This window comes from Coturnix japonica, chromosome 1 (assembly GCF_001577835.2).
Source record: "Coturnix japonica isolate 7356 chromosome 1, Coturnix japonica 2.1, whole genome shotgun sequence".
NCBI classification, from domain to species: Eukaryota; Metazoa; Chordata; class Aves; order Galliformes; family Phasianidae; genus Coturnix; species Coturnix japonica.
In genome coordinates, this window is record NC_029516.1 from 6,846,538 (window position 1) to 6,871,488 (window position 24,951).

General features: G+C 39.8%; 1 protein-coding gene across 3 annotated transcripts in view; it reads right to left on the reverse strand.

The window, feature by feature from the left end:
* Positions 1-24,951, reverse strand: part of GRM3 (glutamate metabotropic receptor 3) — a 104,845-nt gene that overhangs the window by 41,626 nt on the left and 38,268 nt on the right. For all 3 annotated transcript variants that reach the window (XM_015875612.2, XM_015875707.2, XM_015875795.2), the window contains one exon: positions 3,520-4,123. In XM_015875612.2, the coding sequence (XP_015731098.1) occupies positions 3,520-4,017 (498 nt within the window). In that variant the 5' untranslated portion in view covers positions 4,018-4,123. The remainder of the gene's footprint in view (positions 1-3,519; positions 4,124-24,951) is intronic.

Consider the following 24,951-nt stretch of genomic DNA (forward strand, 5'->3'; position numbering starts at 1 on the left):
GACAAATCTGGTGAGGGAAGGTGAAAGGAGCTGAAGAGAAGGTTTTGAAATACAATGACAAATTCACGTGAGGAAAAAAGAAAACAAACAAAGAAAAATAACAGAAATAATTTCTTGTCTGAATTGCTCAGCATGGTATGTTTTCAGGCTGAGGAGATATGCTGTGGACTCTGTGATGCTCTTGAGAAAATGAGAAATACTTGAGAAGGCTACAATGGAAAGCACTCAGCACCCTGAGGACACTTTGGAAGCATGGGAGCAGGGGGGCTCAGCCTCATGCTGCACCTTCTGGATGGAGGGTTCTCACGTTTGGTAGGGGAGAGATGGCAGCTGCTGCTGGAGCTACGGTGTAGAGGTGACAGTCAGAAAATGTGGTAGTCTTCTGGCATGCCACCAAGAGATTTGTTTTTAGTGCTCTGAAGTTCTCACATCTTCAGGTTTGAGTCTGCAGTGCCTGCTCTTTTTGATGGAGTTTTTTTGTTTTTGTTTTTTTTTTTAAGCAGAAGTCATGACTGGCTATCCTAATAAGATGAACAGCATTATTAAATCTTCTCTAGATAGTTTGAATTCTAGAGGAAAGCTAGAAGAAATCAACTAGAGAGAAGCCAACCTAATTATGTCAAGGGGAAGTAATCTACTAAGTAGTTCTTTTCTAGCTCGAAACTTTGGCATACTGAGTGATTTGTGGATCTACTTATTTTTCTGAAAAGATGTGCAAGAAAGATATTATGTTTGAATAAGTGTTGGCAACTATGCAAAGCTATGTGTAGCGTAGATGTTACTGTTGGATATTGCTTTTGTTTCACCCTTCTTAATAATTTTCAAAAATTGGGTGATGTATAGATATGCATTGCTATTTTTCATACGTACCGAATGAGACAGTCTCTTATCAGGACTTCTGATTTACGTGTGACAGCTGCTCCAAACCCAAGCTTTTGGAATATGAGACATTGGTATATATATAATATATTCAATGTGTATTGCATCCAATCTGCCGCTTCAGATACGGATTTAATCTTACATCAGTGAGCACCAGGGACTGGCTTCAAAGAGACAGACTGACAGATGTTGTGTAAGAAGCCCCAGGACATTTCAGGAGTATGGTGTGACTGCCTCAGGGCTTCTGGGAGGGAAGAAAATGTCTCTTCCATTCCCTTAATGATAAATACTTCTATAGATATGCCTTTTAGACTACTTTGTGTCCTTTTGACACTGTTGAATTTGGGGTAGACTGAGAAATACAGTCAGATGAAAGGTACAGTAAAGCCACTGCCACCTCTCTGCCAGTGGGATCATGCAAGTTTATAATGTTTCTTCCTCAGAATATTCAACCAGCCTTGAGATACTTGCATTCCTGGGAACTGATAAGCCAAGAATTATAATTATACAGAATTTCTTGATTTTTTCCTACTAACTTCTTCTCTTAGTTCAGTTTTTAGCATCCACAACAGCCTGCAATTTGCTGTTTCAACATACAATTGACATTGTCTGATTGTGAGAGACAATGAATAATGACGAACTCTTTGTTACTCGAGATTTTGCAGCTACCATTCCTCTTCTTCAGATATCTTTCTTCCAATCCTGGCTCTTGGTACTTGAAGTGATTGTACCTATGTAACTGCTGACATAAATTCCTGCCACCCAAGCTGACCCACAGTGGGATAAAAAAACTCCTACTGAAAAGTGGCTGATCTTTTTCTCTGCAAAAATGATTCCCCTGTGGTGTGGGTAACCACCTTCCTACTTATTCCCTATTGCCTATGGATACATAGACAAGCTATGTACTGGATCAAAAAAAGGGAAAAAAGGTGATATTTGTTGAAACACTCCTTTTGAAATTATGCATACCTATGGAAACAGGATATACTCTCAGACTGATGGGAATGAATGCCTTGAAAACAGAAGCAGCCAATTACTTAATGTAATCTAATTAAAATGAAAACTGAAAGAAACATTGTCCTGGTTATGAAAGAAGTAAATCCATGAGCTTTCTGTCACTGCTGAGATGGTCTGTAGCACAGAAGAATGTTTTTTCTTCTTTGACACTGATATGGTAATTAGGTCTTGTACACAGACTGTGAAATCACATTGCTCATAGTAGTCCAGTGGTCTACTTCAGTTGTGCCCTTCTGTCATAAGGTTTTTGCCTTTTGAAACTATAGGTGACACTGAGAAAAACAACAGCTGCAGGGCTTAGTCTATATGAATCTGAGCTTAAGCCGTCATTCAAGATGGTAATGAGTGATATGGTCTGGCTTATTTAATTTAATCAAAAATAATCAGCTGTATGTTGATTTGACATAGTCAGTGAAACTAGAGGATGCTTTTGCTTGTGACTAGCAATCACCGGCAGGGGTAAGGAACTTTAGAATATCCATGGCTTCACTGCCATAGGAATTCCTGGGCTGGAGAGCAGAGATGAAGAATAAAAGGGGGCATATGAATTCTTTGTGTTTATTCAGTGAAACAAAATGCCAGAGAGTTTAAGCTTTATCACAGGTTTCTAAACAACTGAAAGAACAGGAGTAAAAGGAATCAACACTCACTGTGGTTAGTTTCTGGAGACTGAGGGAAAACATGAAAGGGAAGCACAGTTTGAAGGACAAGTGGATCATTTATTCCACTTGCAACCTTATACCATTCTAAGACATTAAATACCCTCCAATACCCTACTAAGAATCTATTTGAGACAAATATTATAAAACCAAAAGCTGAAGGTGCAGTGTGCCAGAAGAAAGGAGCAAGAGGTACTGAGGACATCTGTCTTCTGTTCTGGTCTTCTGAAGTGCTTGCACTGCATTCTGTCAGGTAACATTTCCTGGTAAAATCTATCTTAATATGAACAGTATATGAAAACAAAAGCAAAGAGAATAAATTTGGAAGCCATTCAGAAACTGCTGTCTGTAAGCGATATTTGAGAATTCGTTCATTGAAGTCAGCAGAATAATTTTTACCGGCTTCAGCGTGCTTAATTAGATGCTAAATTCTTGTAATCCTTTGGGTCAGGTGTAATTCTAGTTCCTGGCAATATGTCATGTTCACTTTATTTCAGCCTGGAAGTAAGACAAGGATTTCTTCTTTTATTTTATATCTCTATTGTTTACATAACAAAAAGCACATAAACTTGGCATGATGAGCATATATATATATGAGTATATATATACTCAGAAATATAGGTGGCATAATTTATTATTAATGTGAAAGTAGAGATCTGAACAAAGTTTTATAAAAATCTCATGAAATCCACAGTTCAAAATAAACACTAAGGCTTTCAGAAACTTCTGCTACCCTCAGGATACAAAATGACTAGAGGAAGTGAGCAGCTGGCAAAGATTAGAACTAAAGCAAGTGTTTTAAAGAATGAATAAAACTAATGCAAAAAAGACTACACACTTGATCCACCCCTAGGATAAACTGATTAATCTAAGTCTTGAATTTTGTCCATCCCATATAAGCAGAATTTGATTCACAGGAATTGCAGACCAATGATTCTCACCTGATGGAGCTACAGTGACTTACCTGTATGGAGACGCTGCTATAGGAACCACCTATAACTCCTGCGATGAGTAATGGTAAATTCTCTTGAATGGCATATGAGCCATCTGGGCACATATATTCTGTTTCATCCACTTTAGTCAAAGATGCCCTGACAAACTCCAAAGACTGTTCTAAGGCATATGTATCCCTGGAACACGTGTCCAAGATGTGAACTCCAAGTTTAATTCCTGGCAGCAAATAATTGTCTCTGTTGATTTCATCGATGGCAAACAACATGGCCTCCAAGCGCTGGATGCCTCGATCCTCATTGATTCTCCCACATTCTTCTATCCCAGTGCCTTTTTCATTGACTGGGAATAAGCCACCTAAGACCAGGTCTCCTTCTATCTTAATTTCTTTCCTTACAAAGCTGTGATCACTTAGGGAAAGGAAAACTCCTTTGGAAAACAAAGCTAGTGCAAGGACTTGGAGTCTGGTGAACATCTTCATTGGTCCTGTTTTCGCAGCTCTAAGAAACATGGGTGGGAGCAAAAGTGCTCTTCATTTCTTCTGAGCCATTACCAAAACTGAAGCATTGACCCACAAGTCAGTGAAGAGCGAGCCAGTAAGACTTTCCACTGGATTTCTAAAGAAGAGATGAAAATAATTAGAAAAGGCAAAAGGAGAAGTGAGTTGTTACAAAGCTTTATCAACAAAACATTTGAGCGGTGTTCACTTAACACAGATAGTATGGGTAATAAGGAATATATTTGTCTTGTGCTATCATAAAGTATCTTATTCTATTTGCTCCATAGCTGATTACAGACTAAGCATTTGCTATGACAGTTATGCAAAGGCCACAGACATGCAGGGTGATATACCTTATGTTGACTACTGTTCAGCAACATTTTACATTTTACAAAGAGAGAGATGTGTTTTGTTTTGCTTTGTTTTGTTTTGTTTTTATTTCTCATAGCATCCTGTCTTATTCCATGATCTCTTTATTCTGGACTCAGAGTCTTAGATGTTAGCATTCACTGCATCTCCAGCTGCTTCCAGCCTTCCCTTAGTAAGTTTTGTTCTTTCTGTTGACTGCACCCTACTTAAAATGCCTTCATCTGTGGCTCTACCACTGTGTTTTCTCCTTGCTGGTAGCTATTGCTGAATCCACCACTTGGTCCTCTTCTTAGACCTTCATGTCCAAAGTTTCTTGCTAAAGTCCACCTGCCCTGACTTCTTTTATTGGACTGCTCTGTTGTGGTTTCACATCTATTTTTATGTTTCACAAGTTATTTGAAACACAGAAATGCCTACTTAAGCAGGTGGAAATCAAGGGCTGTGTCTGTACTAAAAAAGTAAACAAGGCCATATCATACCAGCTAACATATCCTTGGAACAGATTAGACTCAGATCAACTAACACTCTTCTAAAGAATGCCTGGGCAAGCAATGACCAGAAACTTTTCTCAGTAAATTATTTAGCTGTGTACACAGAGGCTTGGTCATTTTGTACTGGTTTGTCTCATCAACAGAGAATGGCTTGTGGTCCATTTTAGTTATTAGCATTGCAGTTCTGCATGGCACTTTACTAAGTGATCTACCAAGCGTATTTATTATGTGGAAGGTCCTGGAATAGAACCTGAATCTCCTTATGCCTTAATCACAAAATCATCCCTCCTTGAGGCACAAAAGGTTCTCTTCCAAGCAAATTAAGTCAAAAAAAGGGGGGGGGGGAAAGGAGATGAAAGAGAAAAAGAAGAGACATGACAAGGAAGAATCTTGTTCTTGATGCCTGCTTAGGGCATGGAAATGCCTACAGCTGGACTTGCTCTCTTTATTATTAAGCACAGTTCAGTGCTCAGATCACAGAGAGAGCAGAGCAATGATGTATTTACTTGGGATATGATTTTACTCTCTCTAGGGTCAAAATATTCTGCCAGTGACCTTAAAAAGAGAAAAATCAGACTTTTGAGTGATAATTAAGATAATTCTGTGACCCATACACAAAGTCTATCTATGCAGTACAAATACATGATTTATCTGTGGGCTCCCTGTCAGTATCTCTTCAAATATGTCAAAGCTTCTGCTTTGATCTCCAGCTTCTCATATAAATCAAGTGTGATCATATTCAAATGGATCAGTTTAATAATTTATTTCTGTAGTTACCTTTTTCTTAACAGAATATATATTATTATAAGACTTCCAGGGTTATTAATAATTTGGAAATACTTACCACAAAGGAATTGAAATAAGCAGCAACTAAGGTTTAACAGGGAATGATGGATGAGCAAGCTTATTTCAAGGCAGTTGTTTATCATGATACAATATCAATGTTGCTCCACCAAACTGTGTAAAATGATAGCATTTTATTCATATTTACATCAACTTTGTTCTCTCATAAATCAGTAATGTGACATAAGAACAGTTAAAGATCTTTCACTCCAAACCTAGAAATATATGTGTAAACTGAGCTGCAGGCTGTCTCAGAAGAACTTTCCATTCAGAGATAAGTGATATATTAATGGAAAACAAGCTTCATCATTCCTCAGTGATCTATATGCAGGCGAGTTTGTTGATCGCTTATGGCCTATCAACCAGTTCCTGAAAAGACTTTTATGCGTAATGTTAGGAGGAGTAACAAAGTAATTGTTCAGCAATCATTTCTATTCCAGACCTGATACTACAATTTGCCAAATAATACTCAAATGTATGCAGGACATAAAATATTGAAAACATCCAATTGAAAATAATTATCAGACAAAAGGGCAGCATTTTTCACATACATTTTTTTGTATGATTAAGAATTCAATTGGACTGTCTTCCACTGTCATTGTTACACTGCATGGGTAAAAACAGACCTTTGGAGTCTGTTTGTTAGTTTGATTTCATGCAGTATCCATTCTTGCTGCTTCTGTAACTTCTGTCATCACTGTGTCATGGAAACTACTCCTATATTTACTCTTATGACACGCCAGGGACTTTCATCTTTGTTTCTTTAATTTGAAAGAATCTCTGATAGCAAAACAAAAATTTCCATCTTGAAACTGAATTTTTCTCTGGAGACATTCAAGGCCAGGTTGGGTGGGGGTTTGGGCAATCTGATCCAGGGCCTGATTTAGTGGTTGGCAACACTGCCCACAGCAGTGGTGTGGGAAACAGACGATCATTGAGGTCCCGTCCAACTCAAGCCATTCTATGACAGTGTGAAACCGTAGGAAGACCCTATATGCAGCATTTTGCTTTCTAGGAAAACACAATCATCCCATCTTATGTGTTCAGATTCTTCATTTATAAATAGGAGACAGTTACAAAAACTCTAATCTGGTCATCAGATATAATTCTGTCTCAGAAACCTGTGCCCTGCTGCCCATTTAGCTGTGTTGCCAAAGAGCAGGTTGGTGAGTGGAAGCTGTAGTGTGAAAGCTGGTTAGACTGGAGAGCTTCCCACTGGGGCTCTAATGGAGTGATGCTTCCAGGATGAAAGCAGTTTGTAAAGTAGTTCAGGGTGACCAGTGAGTAGCATCACTATGGTGACACCAAACAGACAGCTTGATGTGAAGAAGGGAGGATATTTTAAAGCAGCTCGCAAAGACAGTTTCTCTCCTGTTCTTGCTGGTGTGCTCCTCCTACATGCTTTCTATGCAACTTGCATAATTCACAAATATCTATAGGGACATTTTTTACTTCTTCCAGGCTAATACAGAACATATTTCTCCCCTGAACCATTGTGAAGGCAACACCCTGGGTCAACATTTGCCATTTTCTAACAGAAGAGATTTCACCACGCTGACCATTGCATTTTGTCTTTGCAATAATCCTCTCCTAAAGTCTGGAAAAGACCACTATGATTACTCAGTCCAATCATCAACCCAGTCCCTCCATGCCCACTAACCATGTTCCTCTGTGCCACATCTGCCCTTTCTTTGAACACCTCTGGGGACGGTGACTCTACCACTCTTCCTGAGAGGAAATTTTTCCTAATATCCAACCACATATCTAGGAAGTTAAATGAACATTTCAGAAAGAAGCATTTGTTGATCAAACTACAATTTCCTCATTTTTCATTTATGTTTAATATTTTAAATCTGGCCATAGACAGGATTGTATTTTTTTAGGGGTTCTGTTAATATAAAAAATATTAAAACCATATACAGCCATATAGAGTTTGGATCCTGGGTGGAAATAGATATAAAGACTAGGCATAGAAGTGATCCAAATATCAAAATAAAAATAAACAGGAACAGGCACAAAGAGAACAGTTTCCATGTCTGGATCAGATAGCTTCTGCCAGCACTTCCCTGTGTGAATTTAGCCAGCAGCACTCTGCTTGTGAACTACCTTTCCTGGGCAGGCTGCCTTCATTTTTCACCATCAAAGGTCCACAGGGGAGAGTGACATCTGCTCTTGGAGGACCCTGTCAGAACTACCTTCAGAAAAAAGCACTTTTAAAATTATTATTATTATTATTACTTTACACAATATTTCTGTGCTTGTAAAAGGTTGACTGCACAAATTCACTTGTACACATTCGCTTATTTATTATGGATGTGCACATTCTTTTCCCCAAAACATCAAGAATCAGGAAAAAAAGAAAGATATCTGGGTTTTCCATATTCAGTTTTCTACTGATATCATCTGCAAAACAAAATCTCTTTCATGGCTTTCTTCCAGGGGTACATGCACATAACAGCTCTGGTCTTCATCAGCCTTTTTGCTTTCAGCTCACAGAATAGAACCACCTGTGCTATTGGTTCAGAAGTGAATTCTTGTTAGGCTTGAGGTGTCACTGCAATCTCTTTTTCTGAGTATCAAACTCTGAAAAGAAGTGCAATTGCATGTTCCATTTAGCCTGATGACTTGTAAGTAGAGTATGATTGTTCACAGATCAATGAGAAATTTGCTGACACCTTCCACCATATCAACACCAATGTCTGGCATTAGCAGTCTGTCTAACAGCGGTAGACTTTCCAATTTTCCACTTACGAGGTTAAGGATGGAATGAGAATCTTCATTGACTGCTGAGGCAACCTGAGATCTCCTAGTAGGTTCCAAAGCCAGTATCTAACTAGCAAATGGGACAGTGTTCATGAACAAGCTAAAACTACAAAGGAATTTTTTTTCGTTTCCTTATTCTCTACCCATTGCTATCCTAATTTTCCTTACATTCCCCCCTTCATCCCCTCCTCCCTGCAGCATTTTGCAAGGCTTATCTGTTTATCCATCTTCCTGTGAAAAGATGCAACAGGAGTTGACGTGGGTGCTGGAGAAGATTATGTTTAGCTTTATTGTGGGTGGCTCCCTCTTGGCAGTCATAGATTTTTACTGCATTATTCAGGACTATAATGTGATATTGTGGTGCTGGAGCCATATGTCAACTCACTATCACCTACCATCCTTAATAAACTTTCTTTGGAGGCAGACTGCTCTCAGTGGAAAGTCACAGGGGAGGTTCCCATGCTTGTGCTCTTGTTCCACATTATAACATTGAAGCTAGTGATTCCTTCAATATATCTGTCTCCAAGGGCACACCAACAGAGATATATCTTTCCCTGAGCCCTTGCTGTGCCTTATAAATTTTGTCTAGAGAAGTGTATTTCTAAGACAATTCCAATTTTGACTCAGAATTCTTGCTCATTTTAAAGACTGACACAAGATAAATGCCAAGATGTCTTTCTCTCAGAGATCATGGATAACTTACACAGCAGCACTGCTCATCCAAAACGTTTGGCACATTTATATGTGCTCTACCAGAACTTGACCTTAATGCCTGATGAGAACTGCACTGAAAGATGTCTCACATCATCAGAAAAGAGTGATGGACAATCTTGAGACTCCTTACCAATTATAATTAGATGTGCCATTACATCTGGAAAAGAAATATTTCTAAGGGAATCCAAGCCTTACATTGACAGGTATTTACCAGGTACACAAATTGCTCACATTTTTATTCTGACTGGCTGAAATTTTGTAGGTTTGAATCAGGAAGTCAAAAGAAGAGGAAAAAAGTTGTGGAGGGCAAGGTGAGGTAGAGAAAACAAGTAAATTTCCTCTATGAAAGTAGAGATATTTCCTTCATGAAATGTTAATCAGGTGCTGATGCATACATTTCTGAAAATAAATCAAAGTGCTTTAAATTTCAGTTTCTTGCTGTTCTTTCTGTCTCTCTTTTTTTTTTTTTTCCTTCTTCTTTATTTTATCTCCCTGGGAAAAAAAAAATTAAAAATGGCTACATAGCTTGGTGACTTTTTGCCTTTTATTTCAAATTGGGGATCCATACCAGAAAAACATGAATTAATACTCCCATGCTACACATCCTTTGCATGGGAGCATAAGCAACACAATTTTATCCTATGCATGATATGTTGTAGAAGTGTTGCCATTCTATTGGAAAAGCCATGAACGTCCTGGGGTTGATTTCAATATTAAGGGTGACATACAATGCAACACGTAAAATGTTGGTATAGAGGAAAACCATTCCTCTTAAAATACAAACTTAAATGCCATTATGTTGGAGGAGAAGGAAAAAAAAAGAAATCAGAACAGTGTATTACTGTTTATACTCTGTTAACATCAACGAGAGATGCTTTATGTTTTCTACAATGTCAACATAAAACAGATGCCCAGACTTTGCCTTAGAGATAAGTGGCATATTCATCCTGTTTCAAAAATAGAACTTAAAATATTCAGTGCACAGGAAAACAAATGTCTCTGATATGATATTCTTGAAGTTTCTAGATATTAAAGGATTCTGTAGATTGCAGCAGGACCTATTAATTTAGCCCAGCAAAGAACAAGGAGACATCGATAATTACAATACATTATTGTAATGTGAAAATATGATTCTTTGCTTCTTGTTAAATCAAATGAATGTATTCAGCATTGGCTGAGTCTTCAATAACAAATTTGGTCTTAGAAGTTGGAGCTGTAATGAGCAGACCACCAGAGCTGAAGATCCAGATCAGACAGTGCAGTCTCTTAACTTATCTGAGTTTGTTCGGTACTTTGACAATCAGTATATTCATGAATATTGGGAAGGCTGGCCATGAGCCTGAGGCTTTGCACCATCTGGACAATTTGCGGTGTAATGATCTTGGTGTAATGCAGGGTTAGACCTTTGCAAGTCCTACCATCCTCCCGTCTGTCTCTTTTTTGGATTGAGCTGAATCCTACTGCTTTTTATCCTTCTGCTTATTTCTTCCAGGCATTGGTGACAGCTGAAAGCACATCAGCAAAGACTGCAATGAACAGATGAGTGCTATCTGCTTATTGATTGTATGCTATTCATCTTTAGTATCACTGCATCCTGTGTGGTCCTGGACAGACACTGAATAGGTAAAGAGGGAATAATACAAGGGCTTTGTGGACAAAGGAGCAGCTGGTTTATGTGACCTGTGGATGTCACAGCATTGCTCCTGTCAGGTGGTCCAGGGACACTATTGCCATATAAAGGTCAACAATGCCAAAGGCTGGATAAGAGATCTCAAAGCATAAATGTAGAGTTTGTCTCAGACAAAGCTAATAATGAAATATTCAGTATCATGTCCTTACATGTAGCTTTTAGCCAAGTGGATCTTTAACACCTGCGCTTAATGCAAATGAATCTTAATTCAGTGAAGCTGGTTTCTGCCTAAGTGCAGTCCCTAAGGGATATCTGTGCATTTAGGCTTCAGACAACTGCTTAGCCTTTCCTTCTTTCTTGATTCTTAAGCATTAGATTTTCCACCTTCACATAGCTCTGTGTAGTGCTCAGAACCCTCTTCAGCTCTCTGTAACATCTGCAGGGTTTTTCCAAAACTTGGATCTCTCCACGACCCCATGCTCTAGCTGAGGTTCTCTGCCTTGGCATTCTTGGCTCCTGCCAAAAGGTATTGGCACTGGCTACCAAATTCACTCTTATTGCTCCTGTGCTAAGACATTTCCAAATAGGGCAAAAACGTGGCTGAACCTCAGCATATGTGGAGGGCAGAGAGTCCTTTCTCATTATAGCTGGTGTTGAGATTCAGTTTGGCTGCTAACACAGCCAGTGTTAGTCATTCAGGCCTTGTAGAGAAGTTGTTCATATCCTTTCTCTTCTTCATCTATATAAAGGATGACTTTTGCTGTCACCTAAGCTGTTCCAGCGGCAATCAATCTTGGCTGAAAGCCCCAGGTAACTGCATTCAAGTATAGTCCAGTACCCCTCCATATCACCAGCTATTATAGAAGAAACTTTCCAGGAACAGCAAAGGGGAAGGCCAGAAATAGGCAAAACCTCCTCCTTGTATCCTTCTCATCCAGCCATGGCTTGTTTAAAAGCCAACTAAAAGCCTTCCAAGATTGGTGGCCTCACTTCTTCCTGATCTGAGATGTATCTCCTTGCTTACCACAGGAGAGCTAAGCACTCAGCTGGGAATTTTCCAAGATGAGATGGTTTCTCTCATTTTCAAATGAGGCATCATTTCTCCTTCTGATGTTTACACCAGAAGCTTTTTGGAGAGAGAGCTGTTGCCTTACCCCTGGCTGTTCAGTGCTGCACTCTGTCTCATAACAACCAACCATTTATTGATGAGATTCAATCTGCCAAACTTGCATACTTAGCAGATGGCAACCTTTGACCTCCCTCAAGAGAATCTCCTGATTATTCTGACCCAGGGATCTAGTAAGAAATGCATGGTATGTCAATGGCCATGAAAATCCTTCTAATGAAAACTCAGGTACTTGCTTTAGGAGGATTAACTTGTGTGGCATCTATAGAATGAGAGCAAGATGGGGGCTCAGTTACATGAGTAGGATCTGACTGGTCATGTATGTTTTGTTATATGTTGTATTTTTTATGTCTCATTATATTCTTGATAATAACAGAGACTACCAGCAGAAGATCAAAATAGGAAAATATTCTATTTAGGTTTGTAAAGAAATGATAGAACTGAAGTGTTTAACTGTGGATTGTAGCATTTCATTGATGACTTTTTTTTTTTTTTTTTTACAACATAAAAGGATTAAAATTCTAACAACAGTAGTGTCTCTCTAAACGATCCCTTCCCCCTCATATGGAGACACCAGAGCCCAGACTGGTAACTCTTCCATCTCAGGAATGTTGCCTTCAGGCTACAGCATTCATTGAAGTGTGAAATCACAATTAACGGAGCAAGTGTTTTGTAAGTGAGCAGAGACTGCTGCAAATTACATCCTGCTATTAGCTGATTTTAGAACAACATTGTTGAACAGCTTCATGATTACTGGGCTGTGGCGTGTATTAAAAAACCATTAATAAAATGTAATTGATTGTGAATTGTTCTTGCTGCGTTTATAGTTTTAATCGTAAATGTCACAGAAGTTTACTGGAAACAAAAGCTGCCTTCAGTTGTCGACAGGAACTGGATTGTTCTAAAAATTTAGAGAACCTGATCTGCAGCTGCTGTAGATCAGTAAACTGCTACAACCCATGTGTTCTGCTGACTTCAGAGTTCCTCTTCATGTTTTTATTCCCCAGTCAGCAAAGAAAGGTGTGAGACTGCCTCATCTCTGCCAGAAAGTACCTCTGGGAGCTTGATGGAAACAATATCCTCAGTCCCTTGAACCTGCCATTCACTCAGCTTGGCCTTAGATGCAGGTAATGTCACTAACGGGGAACAGGGTCTGTCAGTTTTTATTTACTGAGAAACAAGAAACAGTACTGATGTATACTTAGAAAATATTCACTTTTCATTCTCTCTTTTGCGCCCAAATTATTTTCAGATCTCAAACCGTGTTCTCTTTCATGAAGACAGTATTTAATTCTGATCCATGACCTCGTCTTGGCTCATGGGTGCCACTGTAGGTTTATGGCTGTATTTTCAAAGTTGGGTGCCCTGGTATGAATATAAGGAATATAAAACCATTCACATCTAATCCCGGACTCTGACAGAATTTGGGTCCCAGCCAGTGATGCAAACTGTCTGCTCTCCTACACCATTTAATGCTGCTCACTCTCAGGATGAGAGCCCCTAACCACACAACTCCAGATATTACCTGCATTTGCTAATCAAGTGAGAGTGAAACCTAGGTCCACTTATTAGCCAGCTTTAGTTAGGAGATAGAACTGAGCCAAAATCCCCAGAGAAGCATTCTTAGATACGTGTACTGCACTTTGCCTTAGCTGTTTTCTATAGATATTTAAACTAAATGAATTTCATGAGTTTTCTCACCTCGCAGAGAGGTGGGATAAAGAGAGAAATAAAAGCTTAGAGTTCTATTTGTAACCACCAGAAAAGCTAGATGGAGGAGCACAGAAAAATCTTAGAAGATAACCTAAAATGCAATAACAAAATATCTGTATTATTTATTGACTTTTTGGCAGCCTCTGCCTTGGCAAATATTCTAATATAAACAAGGAGTGGATTGTGAAAAGCATTTCCTGCAAAAGAGCTAGCAGTAAGAGTGTTTTATATATATGTATATATACATATACAGAAATAATTCTATGAAGGCCAATATTTCATGTTTCTGGAAAGTTGTATCTTTCAAAGACAGCAACAAATGTGCCTCATGCTGACAGAGGGAGTGACTTGTACAAGCATAGATCTAAATATAAATACCACACAGTTAATTTCTTTTTGTGACACAACTCTTTGTAGGCAAAGGTGAATCCTGGAGCAAACACCTCCAGACTGCTCCTCTTTTCATCTCCTCCATCCGTCCCTCAGATCTTGTGTAATCTGTTTGTTTGATTCTTTTCATGTGGTTCTGCAGCAGTGTATGTACATGCACATATATTTTTATGTGAAAAGCCAGAACCTCATATCCTCAACATACCCACTACTTCCTCTCATTGTAAATGGCCATCACTATGGTAACAACTGTTTAACACAAAATGTAGGGAGACAATTAGAAGAGATCATAATACATGAGATACAAACGTGTTCCCTGTAAAACCACAGATTGATTCCCACCATGGCTCTTGTTGCTAACTGCTCCAGGACAGCATGGGGCCCTTGGCACCTGTGATCTGGCATATTCAGCTCAGTGCAGTAGAGGCAATAGTTTTTTCTGATCCTGTCTTTGTCTTTATTCTTCTCTGCATTTCAATCATCCAATCAGCCTCAGTATTGAATTCAGTGGTTGACCAACCTGAAAATTAATTTCTTTGGAATTAGTGTTCTGCAACAGTTTGCCTGGTGGCAGATCAAGGGACTGACTGCATCACAGGACAAACTACACCACAGGGTTGTGACACTTCTCCTTGTGAGGAGCCTCTCTGTGGTGACAAATCTCAGAGTTTAAAATTAAATGGATGCTAAAGCAGAGAAAGAGCAACTATGAATAATCTGAAGAATTACAGAATCACAGAATTGTAGGGGTTGGAAGGGACCTCTAGATATCACTGAGACCAACCCCTCTGCAGCCTCCCTTGCATCAGGCTGCATAGGTAGGCATCCAGATGGGCCTTGAATGTCTCCAGAAAAGGGGAATCCACAACCTCCCTTGGCAGACTGTTCCAGTGCTCCATCACCTTCACTGTGAAGTTCCTTCACATGTGTGTGTGGAACTTCCTATGCTCCAGTTTATGTCCATTTTCCCTTGTCCTGTCCCCACAAACTGCTGAAAAGAGGTTGGAAAATAAATTTCCAGTGATGTTTCATGATAGCTGGTAATCCAGTCTTTGACCAACTTCTTTCAAAACCTGTACAAACTTTGTTTTTTGTTTTTACGTTTAACCACCTTAGTAAAAATCAGGTGAATGTATCCTTATTCATTCTTTACTCTTTCAATGAATCACCTTATTCTTATAAACAATTCAGATGGATAAATTGTGGCCCCTGTGGTCCACCTTCATAAAAAGTCCTTGGGAAATCCTTTTCTGAACTCCAGACAGAAAAGAAAGTCAAGCAATTAAGAATACTGTGTAAGGTTCTGTTCTCAGCTGAGCACTGTAGAAGTGGATCTATCTTCAGAAAGTGGACGCTATACACCATTGGTAGTATGGGAAAATGCCATTTGGGGATGAGTAAACCCACTGCGAAGAGGAGATTAGTGAGGCTGGTCCTCTAAGTCCAGGGTAACATATAGAATGACAAGAAGGCAAACATATAAATGTGAAGCATTCATTGCTGGCTGGAAAGAACTGAAAGTGACTCTGGTACTGCCATGATGGAAATGAGTAGGTTGTGGGTGATGGCTGTTCACTGGCTTCTCTGCTACAAGAGTGACTGAGCACATAGGAAGGCTGTGGGTTGCATGCTCAGAACTGATGAGGGCAGGGGATTGTCCTGCCAAGACACTTTTGGATTTTACTCTGTGCTTCAACTAGGGATAAACAGGGACACAGGAGGTTCTGTCTGAATGTCAGGAACTACTTCACTGTGCAGGTGACAAAGCACTGGCACAGGTTTCCCAGAGAGGCTTTGGAATCTCCTTGGAGATATTCAGAAGTCATCTGAATGTGATCCTGGTCAGTCTGCTCTGGGTGTCCCTGCTTGAGCAGATGATGGACAGAATGACCTCCACAAGATTGCTTCCAACCTCAACCAAATATCCCCTCTTTTAGTTTGGGAACATTTCCCCTTGTCCTGTCACAACAGACCCTGTAAATAGTATGTCCCCTTCTTTCTTACATTCACCCTTTAGATCCTGAAAGGCTGCTATCAGCTGACCGCAGAGCCTTCTCTCCCCCTGGATGAACAGCCCCAACTCTCTCAGCCTGTCCTTGCAGTAGAGGTGTTCATCCCTTGGATCATTTATTTCCAGACTGGGTTGAAATACACTCTTCAGGTGCTGCCACCACTACAGAAATCCACAGGGTGAGTATTAGTCGAGGCTAAAACTGTTTTGAATAGCTTTTTGAGTAGAGGTTTATTATTTCTTGAAAGGTACAATCCATATTAGGGATGTACTCTGTTTTCACTCCAAGAGGGGTTAGAACTGATTTATTTGGGGAGGTCAAGTGCTGAGTGTCTTTCTGTGTGGCCTGCGTGCCTTGTAATAACAAGCTCTCTTGTTAATACAGTTCTTATTGCAACTTAAAATTATTACTTACATCCTGAATTTCACTGAGGTCGGCATGAATGAAAAATAATCCCATAAAGAATTCAGGAGCTTGCCAAGAGTCACTACATGTGTTTATTAACAAAACTGAACCAGAGGTGAGGATTTCTTTTCTTTCCTTGCACTTCCTTGCTTTGATCAGGCAGAAGCTCCAAGTCTGCCAAAAATTCTCCTGTCCACAGGAATGTCAGTAGAACAGTCCATGCTGCAGGAGGAGTGAAAATGCTCTGCTGTGATAACTGCCCCAGATTCTTCTGTTGAACACTGACTGAAAAATGGAAGCTGGAAAACCACAAACTGACAAAATCCTAGACTTTAGCAATGTGATGGTTTTGCTGGGAAAAAAAGAACCACGGTTTAAGTTAGATAACATTATGTGCTTCTAGAACTATCTGTCTCAGTTTGGCAAAAACCAAACTCTCCCTTCAGGGCTCAGACCCAACTGCTGGGCTATGGAGTACGCTGGGACACTTTTCCCTAGGAAAGAATAAGTGTGAACAAAATCCTCTGCCTTTTCCTATTACATACAGGAATGAAAAACTTTCATGCAAGACCAATGAGTGCTGTGAAAGCGGGTGACAATACTCAAATGATGATTCCTATCAAACAATTACATGAGAAACAACCCACACTTGCTCCATCACAGGCTGCAGTTTTCAGTACATCGTAGTGGCTCAGAGAACAGACACCTTTGTCTACAGTACAAAGTTATCTCAAGCAGAAGTAGCAACTGTCACAGATAGTCAGTTGCTTGAATATAAGGATTTCTCACTGGTTTGAATACACCACCAAACTGTTAAGTGTGCCTACCTGTAGGCTTTCTTCTCTAAAACACAGTTACAAGGTGTGAAATCAAGGTTCACTGAATTCAGAGCCAAGGTTTCTCTGACTTCACATGAACCCTCAGCTTACGTATTTTCTTTCTGTTAAAATGCTATATTTTATTTTTCTCTGAGACAGATTCATTGTCTGACATTTTCCAGCTGATGTCAGATAAATTACAACACTGATATACCCCACCCATGCAAAGGAGGTTTATGGAAAGTCTGTTTTCCTGTAACTTTCTCTGTATTCTCAGGTGTCTGCTGTTGTGGCTAAACTGACCCTTCAGCCCTTCTTTTTCAGTGGGATTTTAATCATGTTCTCATTCCCTTATTCAGACTCCTTACATTCCTCTAAAGGATAACTGTAAAAAATTAATATCCTTGAGGTCTGCATTTCATGCAGTTTTGTTGAAACTGGCTAGTATTCAAACTTTGCTGGTATTGACAGCTGTTGTAATTGCATAGGCTATATTTCCTTAGGAAACCAGCCTGCAAAAGGCCGGATTACCCCATGGGGACTGTTCTATCCTTGCAGTGTCCCAAGCTCTAACATTTAAATCTAATCTATTGCTCAGCAAGTCCATTGCACAGTGTTACTCCAGGAGTTAGTTAATTGTAGCATGCAATTTAACTAAATATATTTTAGACACTGAAATACGATGAAATAAATTTCACCCAACTGTATTTGTTTCTCTCCTCTGATAGCAAGAGGGCCTGTGGAGATGGACAATGGAGTTTTCTGCATCGATTGAGCTCTTTAGATTCCTATTTAGTCAGCGAGATCAGAGTAGGTAAAAGAATTTGGATTGTGATTCATTTCATCAAAAGCTCACATGTATTTTAGGCTGAATCACACCCTCAGCAATATTGACTAGATTGATGAAACCCACATTAAGCCAAGACAGCTAGTTCACATGCAAACATCTACAACAGAGATGTCCGGATAAGATGGATTTCCTCTTTATGCACTTTTAGCCTTTTCTGATACAGCTAATGACCTGCCCCTCCGTCACATTACTTGTATACTGTCAGACTCCTGAGTCTTAATAGTAAAACTGCCCTCTTTTTGAGTAGAAGAAATATAATATGAAATAGGAAGAACTCACATTCTGCAAATCTATTTTCTCTGTGCATAGTGTTTTAACTGCACTGTGAAATCATTGATTTGCTGGCTCTGAGCTGTTTTTTTCATCAAGCCCACAGGATAAGTTTTTTTTGCACACCACGTTTCTCTCTGGTACTGCTAATGCTAGCTCATTCTCCTTCAAATCTTATATAAAGCTTTTACAGGAGAATGCATTTGTGATACGCTTTTCAAGGTTTTTTATTTTATTTTTTATGTTTTTTATTTTTTTAAGAAAAATATGAATAAAACAGTAAACTGGAAGACTGTCAGTGGCTGCTGTAGTTTATCTGCATTCTAACGCAACTCACAGGAAAATGCAAAGTCGATTAAAACCAACCAAGCGTAATAAATATGTTTTTTTGATTCTGTCAGTATGGCTAAAGATGAAAGCTAATGGCAAATCCAGATACAGTCACATAGATCAAATGATCTATCAGTCTGTAAGCTTGCATTCATGACAGATAAATGCTCTTATTATCTTCACAGCATGCCCAAGTCGATCCAGCATAACTTGGTGAGTTAACTTGGTACTCTGTAACTAGGATGCTTTTATGTACAATGCTTGCTTTTTACAATTTTGCAGATGCTAACAGTTTTGTTTCCTCAGTCTGTCAGTGGTTTCCTTCATTGATTACAGTTCATTTCTGTCTCTCAGCAACTCTCAGTCTTTTCCCACTCCTTATTCCTAGTCAGAATCTTCTTGGGCTCTTCATAGAATCATAGAATAGTTTATGCTGGAAGGGAGCATAGTGTTCATCCAGCTCCAACCCCCTGCCCTGGGCCAATTGCCCCCCACCAGCTTAAGCTACTTCAGATCTGATCCAATCTGGTCTTGAACACCTCCAGGGATGGGGCATCAACAGCTTCTTTGGGTGACCTGTGCCAGTGTCTCATCACTTTCTAGGTGAAGAATTCTTTCCAACATCTAACCTAAATCTCCCCTCTTTTAGTTTAAAGCCATTCTCCCTTGTCCTATCACAAACAGACAGAGGAAAATCTTGGTCCCCCTTCTGCTTGTAAGCTCCATCCAAGTACTGGAAAGCTGCAATGAGGTCTCCCCAGAGCCTTCTCTTCTCCAGGCTAAACAGGCTTATCTCTCTCAGCCTTTCTTCATAGGAGAGGTGATCCATCCCTCTGAGCATCTTTGGGGCCCTGCCCTATGGCTGTACTCCAAGACCTTTATTGTGCTAGGGGTCCCTGGCCTGGACAAAGTGTTTCAGATTGGGCCTCTTGAAGGCAGAGCAGAAAAGAACAATCACCTCCCTCTTCCTGCTGGTCACCCCTCTTTTGATGCAACCCAGGATAACGTTGGCTTTTCTGGCTGAAAAAGCACTCTGCTGGCTCATATTCAACTTTTCATATACTAGAAACCCCCAATCTTTCTTTACAGGGCTGTTCTCGGTGAGTTCTTCTCCCATTTTGTACATATAGCTGAGATTGCTCTGATCCAAGTGCAATACCCTGCACTTGACCTTGTTAAACCTCATTGGGTTCACAGAGCCTCACTTTTTGAGTCTGTCCAGGTGCCTTTGAATGTCAAGTCTTCCAGCTCTTCATGGTAGCAGTCTTTTTATCTCAAGCTATTTATCCATGCTAAGATACGTTGGCTGCCTTTAGCATTTCAGTGGCATGTTTTTTGCTTTTACTTTACTGGACTGCATTGACAACAGAGATAAGACTCTACTGGTGTTCACCTTAATTATGACTGGTAGATAAGAACAACAATTGCAGTGAAATCCTGGCTTTGCCTTTGTGCTCTTGTCATTCCTTGATTCTTCAGTCCCAAGCAGAAACTATGAAGCATTTCAGGTTCATTTTCTGGACGGCACTAGAATAGCTGAGGGATTCAAGTGTTTTGAATGAGGACAGTCTCTTCAAAGGCTTTAGCTGCTGGACTTTTACGAGGGTTTTCCTGAGTATATGTAAGCAGTGATTATTTTGAAGGGCTGGTAAGAGAGCAGCCCTAGGATATTCTCAAAGGTTTAGTAAAAGTCTTGACCAGTGACTCTTGTCCTTACTCTCAGTGCACTGTTTTAAAGTATAAACAACTGAAAGTGCTACTCAAAGGAAAGCTTGCTATATATATATATACGTATTTTAAGCAGCCAAGCAACAGTCTTTTCATCTAGATTTGTTCCTCTTAGAGAATTCCTGTCTTGAACTTTCTCACCCTCGGTCTACTCTCAGCTCACCCTAAACTGAACCTCAAGTAGACCATTTCCTACACTTCCATTCAACTCATGCTATACAGAGAGTCACATGGTGGGAAATGTTTGATAAATTTAGAGGCGGTAGTACTGGAAAGGTTTCTTATATTGGGATACAACTCACAGTTTTTTTCAAGTTAAATTTAATAATGTATATGCATTGCTGATTCAGAATTCATTAAATTCAAAATGAAATCTTAGACTGACTTCTAGATCACAGATTCAGAAACATAATGAACTCAAATTATGAGTTCTGTTGTACCTACTACTTGCTTTAAGCTAAGAACATAGTAATGGGGAATAAAAACTAGTGCAACCCAAATAAAGTTCAGGTGAAACAGTCAATTTGTGTGAATGTAGTTATCTCATTATGCAGTTAGCCCACTGTTATCATTTAAATTATTTTGTTTTCTTTCTTCTTATGCAGAATTATTCATGCATTCTGAATGAATAACAATATTTAGTACTTTAACTTAATCTCAGAATGTTATTTAGGACCACTCAGATCTTAAATTAAATATCAAAGTCATGTGGGAGGACACACAAAAGTAATATAAAAATCTGTGAGTGGTGCAGTCGATACAATGGAAGGAAGGGAAGCCATCCAGAGGGACCTGGACAGGCTGGAGAAGTGGGCACATGAAAACCTGTGAGGTTCAACAAAGCCAAGAGCAGGGTGCTGCACTCAGGTTGGTGCAGTCCCAAGTATTTATACAAACTGGAGGAAGATCTCCTTGAGAGCAGCCCTGCGGAGAAGGACTTTGGGGTCTTGGTGGATGAGAAGCTGGATATGAGCCAGCAGCACACACTTGCAGCCTGGAAGGCCAAATGTGTTTTGGGTTGCATTAAAACAGGGGTTGCCAGCAGGGAGAGGGAGATGATTGTCCCCCTCTACTCATTCTTGAGGCCCCATCTGCAGTACTGTGTACAGGCCTGGAGCACCCAGCACAGGAAGGATGTGGAGCTCTTGTGGTGGATCCAGAGGTGGGCCACTAAGATGGTCAAAGGGCTGGAGCACCTCTCCTATGAGGAAAGGTTGAGGGAACTGGGCTTGTTTAGCTTGGAGAAGAGAAGGCTCCGGGGAGACCTCATTGTGGCCTTCTAGTAATTGAAAGAAGAATATGTTTGGTCATGTTTACATGTTGCATTACAGGAACAACAGAGAAGAGATTAAAAACTCATCAGCTGGTCAGCACGGAGGCTAGGAGCTTTGATGCTTTCAGCTGTTAAAGTCTGCTGTTTCAAAGGACCCATTTTCAGCTCCGAGATCTGCTGTTGAAATCAATGTATTGATGTTTGATCGGAAGCAGTACAGTTCTGGAGAGAGTAAGAAGGTTATACATTTTCCATTAGCCAGAGAGTATCAATGAACACAGATACTCATGCATGCCTGTGGGCTTTCTGGCTGCTTTCAATATTCAGGAAACAATTACAGCAGAGCATTAGCTGTTCTTCAGTGCATACTGTGAGTTTGAAGTAATTACATAATCTTTGTTCAGGGATGGCTTGTTTCCCAGGTGGCTTAGCAAGACAACGTGGAACTAAATTTACAACACATCTCAGTTTCCTTTGGTTTCTTCTGTCTTGAACACCTAATCTTTCCATTCATAAATATTCTTTTTCATGGAGCTGTGAACAGTTTCTTCCACTCCACTACCTGAACACAAGAATATTTTAAATTTCTTCTCTACATAAAAATCTCTCTATAACTGAGATTAAGTACCATCCCTTTTGTTTTACCAGTGGGAGGCTGAAGAGGAAAAGCATAGCTGTGAATTAATGGCAGAAGAAACAAAGAAAAAGCTTCTCAGTGGCACTGAAGAACAATGAAGAGACCGAGAATCTAGAGACAGTAAGGTGCTGCTTCCAGTCTAGTCCAGTCCATATGTAATAAAGAGCTGTAGGAAGAAGTAGTTCCTGTATGGTTGGGAAAAGTAGGTAGTATTTTGGGTATGATCTTTTTTCAGGTCTTCGTTATCTAAAGTTTCTCTGTTGTCTCACCAGAAACATTGATTTAACTCCTGTTGCTCTTTACAAATGTTGCTTTACTTAATCAGACTACTGTGGTCACTGTACCAACTCTTCATAAAACTTTTTCTGAATAGATGCTGAATTTCAGCAGGATAGTGATTATGTAGCCCATAGCAGAACCAAGACGAGAGAGTTCTACAATAGAACAAATGTGCCCTGAGTAACCATTTTATTTTATTTTTATGAGAAAGAGAAAATCCTGAAACTATCCATGAAGGTGCCCTTCAGTAGCTTTTTACTTTATGACAGCTTCCAATTTAAGGACTGACTTCTCCAAATCTCTTAGGAAAGCTCATGTGTACTCCATATTTTCTGCATTCAAGTCACTAACATCCATGAAAATCTGTCTATTGGCTTTGGGCTTTGGATCACACTGTGACATAAAAATCCCTCCTCCATTCTTTGGAAGGGCTCCAGCATAGTAAGTAAAGCAGAGCTCTGAAACTTGGTTCCAGTCTCATCTCTGCCTTTGGCTCACCTCTCTATGTCTGTATAAAATAGGGATACTATTACTTTCTGACCTTGTGGATGTATCCTAAGAATTAATGTTTCTAATGTGCTATACACTTCTCCAGTGAATAGTAGTCTAGACCATGAATGCACTTTGTTCTTTGTCTGAAGGCAACTTAAGTAAGGCCCTGGGAGCAGCAGAAAGTTGGTCCCCTTGAATAGTAACATTAATCCCATCTTTTCCAGGCTTCAGCCCAATTTCATTCAGCTGGTGACATGCCTCAGATCTAATTTCAACACTGTGACATATTCTTCAAGGGAAGATATATTTTTCTGGGTTGTAAGAGAATATGTTGGTAGGTTGAGAATGAATGAAGAGCACGCATCATAGAAAAACAGGAGGAGATACCTACCCTCCAGAACATCACAGCTCCTCCATCCTCCAAATGGATTAAAGAAACAGTAATTAAACAAGCCATGCAGAGTTGTTCTTGCTGCTAGCACACAGAAGCAAAAATCCTAACCCAGCTACCTTGCAAGGGATCCCTATCCCTTCTGGACATGGGCAGTTTCCTTCACAGGACTTTTAGAGCCCCTGAGTTTGGATCTTGTTCAGACTTTTTGAAGTCTCTTGCTAATGACAGAGGGGGAGTGTAGGGTGGCTAGCTAAAATATGAAGATGTCGATAACTTCTATTGAGTTGAATTTAAATTACTCTGGGAGAAATTCACTGGCATAGACAGACAGCATTTAGGCAGTAATGCTTGGTAGGCTGACACTGCTTTCTGAAAACAGCCTTCACCTTGCAGCCATAAGCAGAGAATTGCTGGGAAGTCCTCCTAGCACACCGAAAATAGCCAGCTGAGAGCTATCTGTGCAAACCATAATATGTAGAGTCTAAAAGGACATCCAGGAAACCCTCTCTCCAAACAGCTCTTACCTATGACCCCAAATCATGACAAGCATCAGCAAAAACCTCAACACACACAACTCTGGCAAGCACCAGTTATGACAGATATTCTTTATTCTCATATTTTACTTTTACTGAATAATCACCTTACAGTTATGTTCACATTTCCATCCCCTTCTCTGGCAGTTACATATACTCAAAGGGCAGACTATAAATACATGTAATAACTCTGCAAATGCAAGTGTTCTTGTTTGTTTTCTGATGTTTACTTGCTTGACTGAAGCATTCCATTGAAGCCTCATACCCTAGCTAGTTAGAACAGATTGTGAAGTGGGATTCATGCCTGGGTAAAGCTAGTTTGTTTGCTTTACAGCACCAAGACAAATGCTGATGTGAAGCACCGTCACGAGGTCAATCAGGTCTAAGAATTTAAACACCGAAAGATTTACAATTCCATTTTGACAGTTCCCTCTACTCTTCCTCCCCTTCCCCCAAGCAGTAAGGCTCATTTAAAGCTTTAAAATATGGGAAGCAGAAGAGGTGTCATTAATTTTACTTACACAACAGCATTTGCACTTGTAAGGTTTTGACAGCTTCACTAAACCCAGAGGAATTCAGATAGCTAGAGCAAATGAATGTACACCAATACTTGTATGGAAAGGAGGTACTTTTAGAACTGAACACATATTTTCTTCCTGCAGGAAGATGACAGTGATGAGAGCATGTAAGATGATTAACTACCACATCACGTGGTGTTTATTTAATGTTATTTTCCCTCTTGTTCAGCATATTCTCTTTGTGTTTCTGAAATTAATAGAGCTGCAGCAAGTGATTATTTCAGTATTTCTTAGGATGCTGTGCCCTTATCACTGTGCTTGGGACACACTGTTTTTGATATGGAAGACGGACTCTTTAAATGTTATGT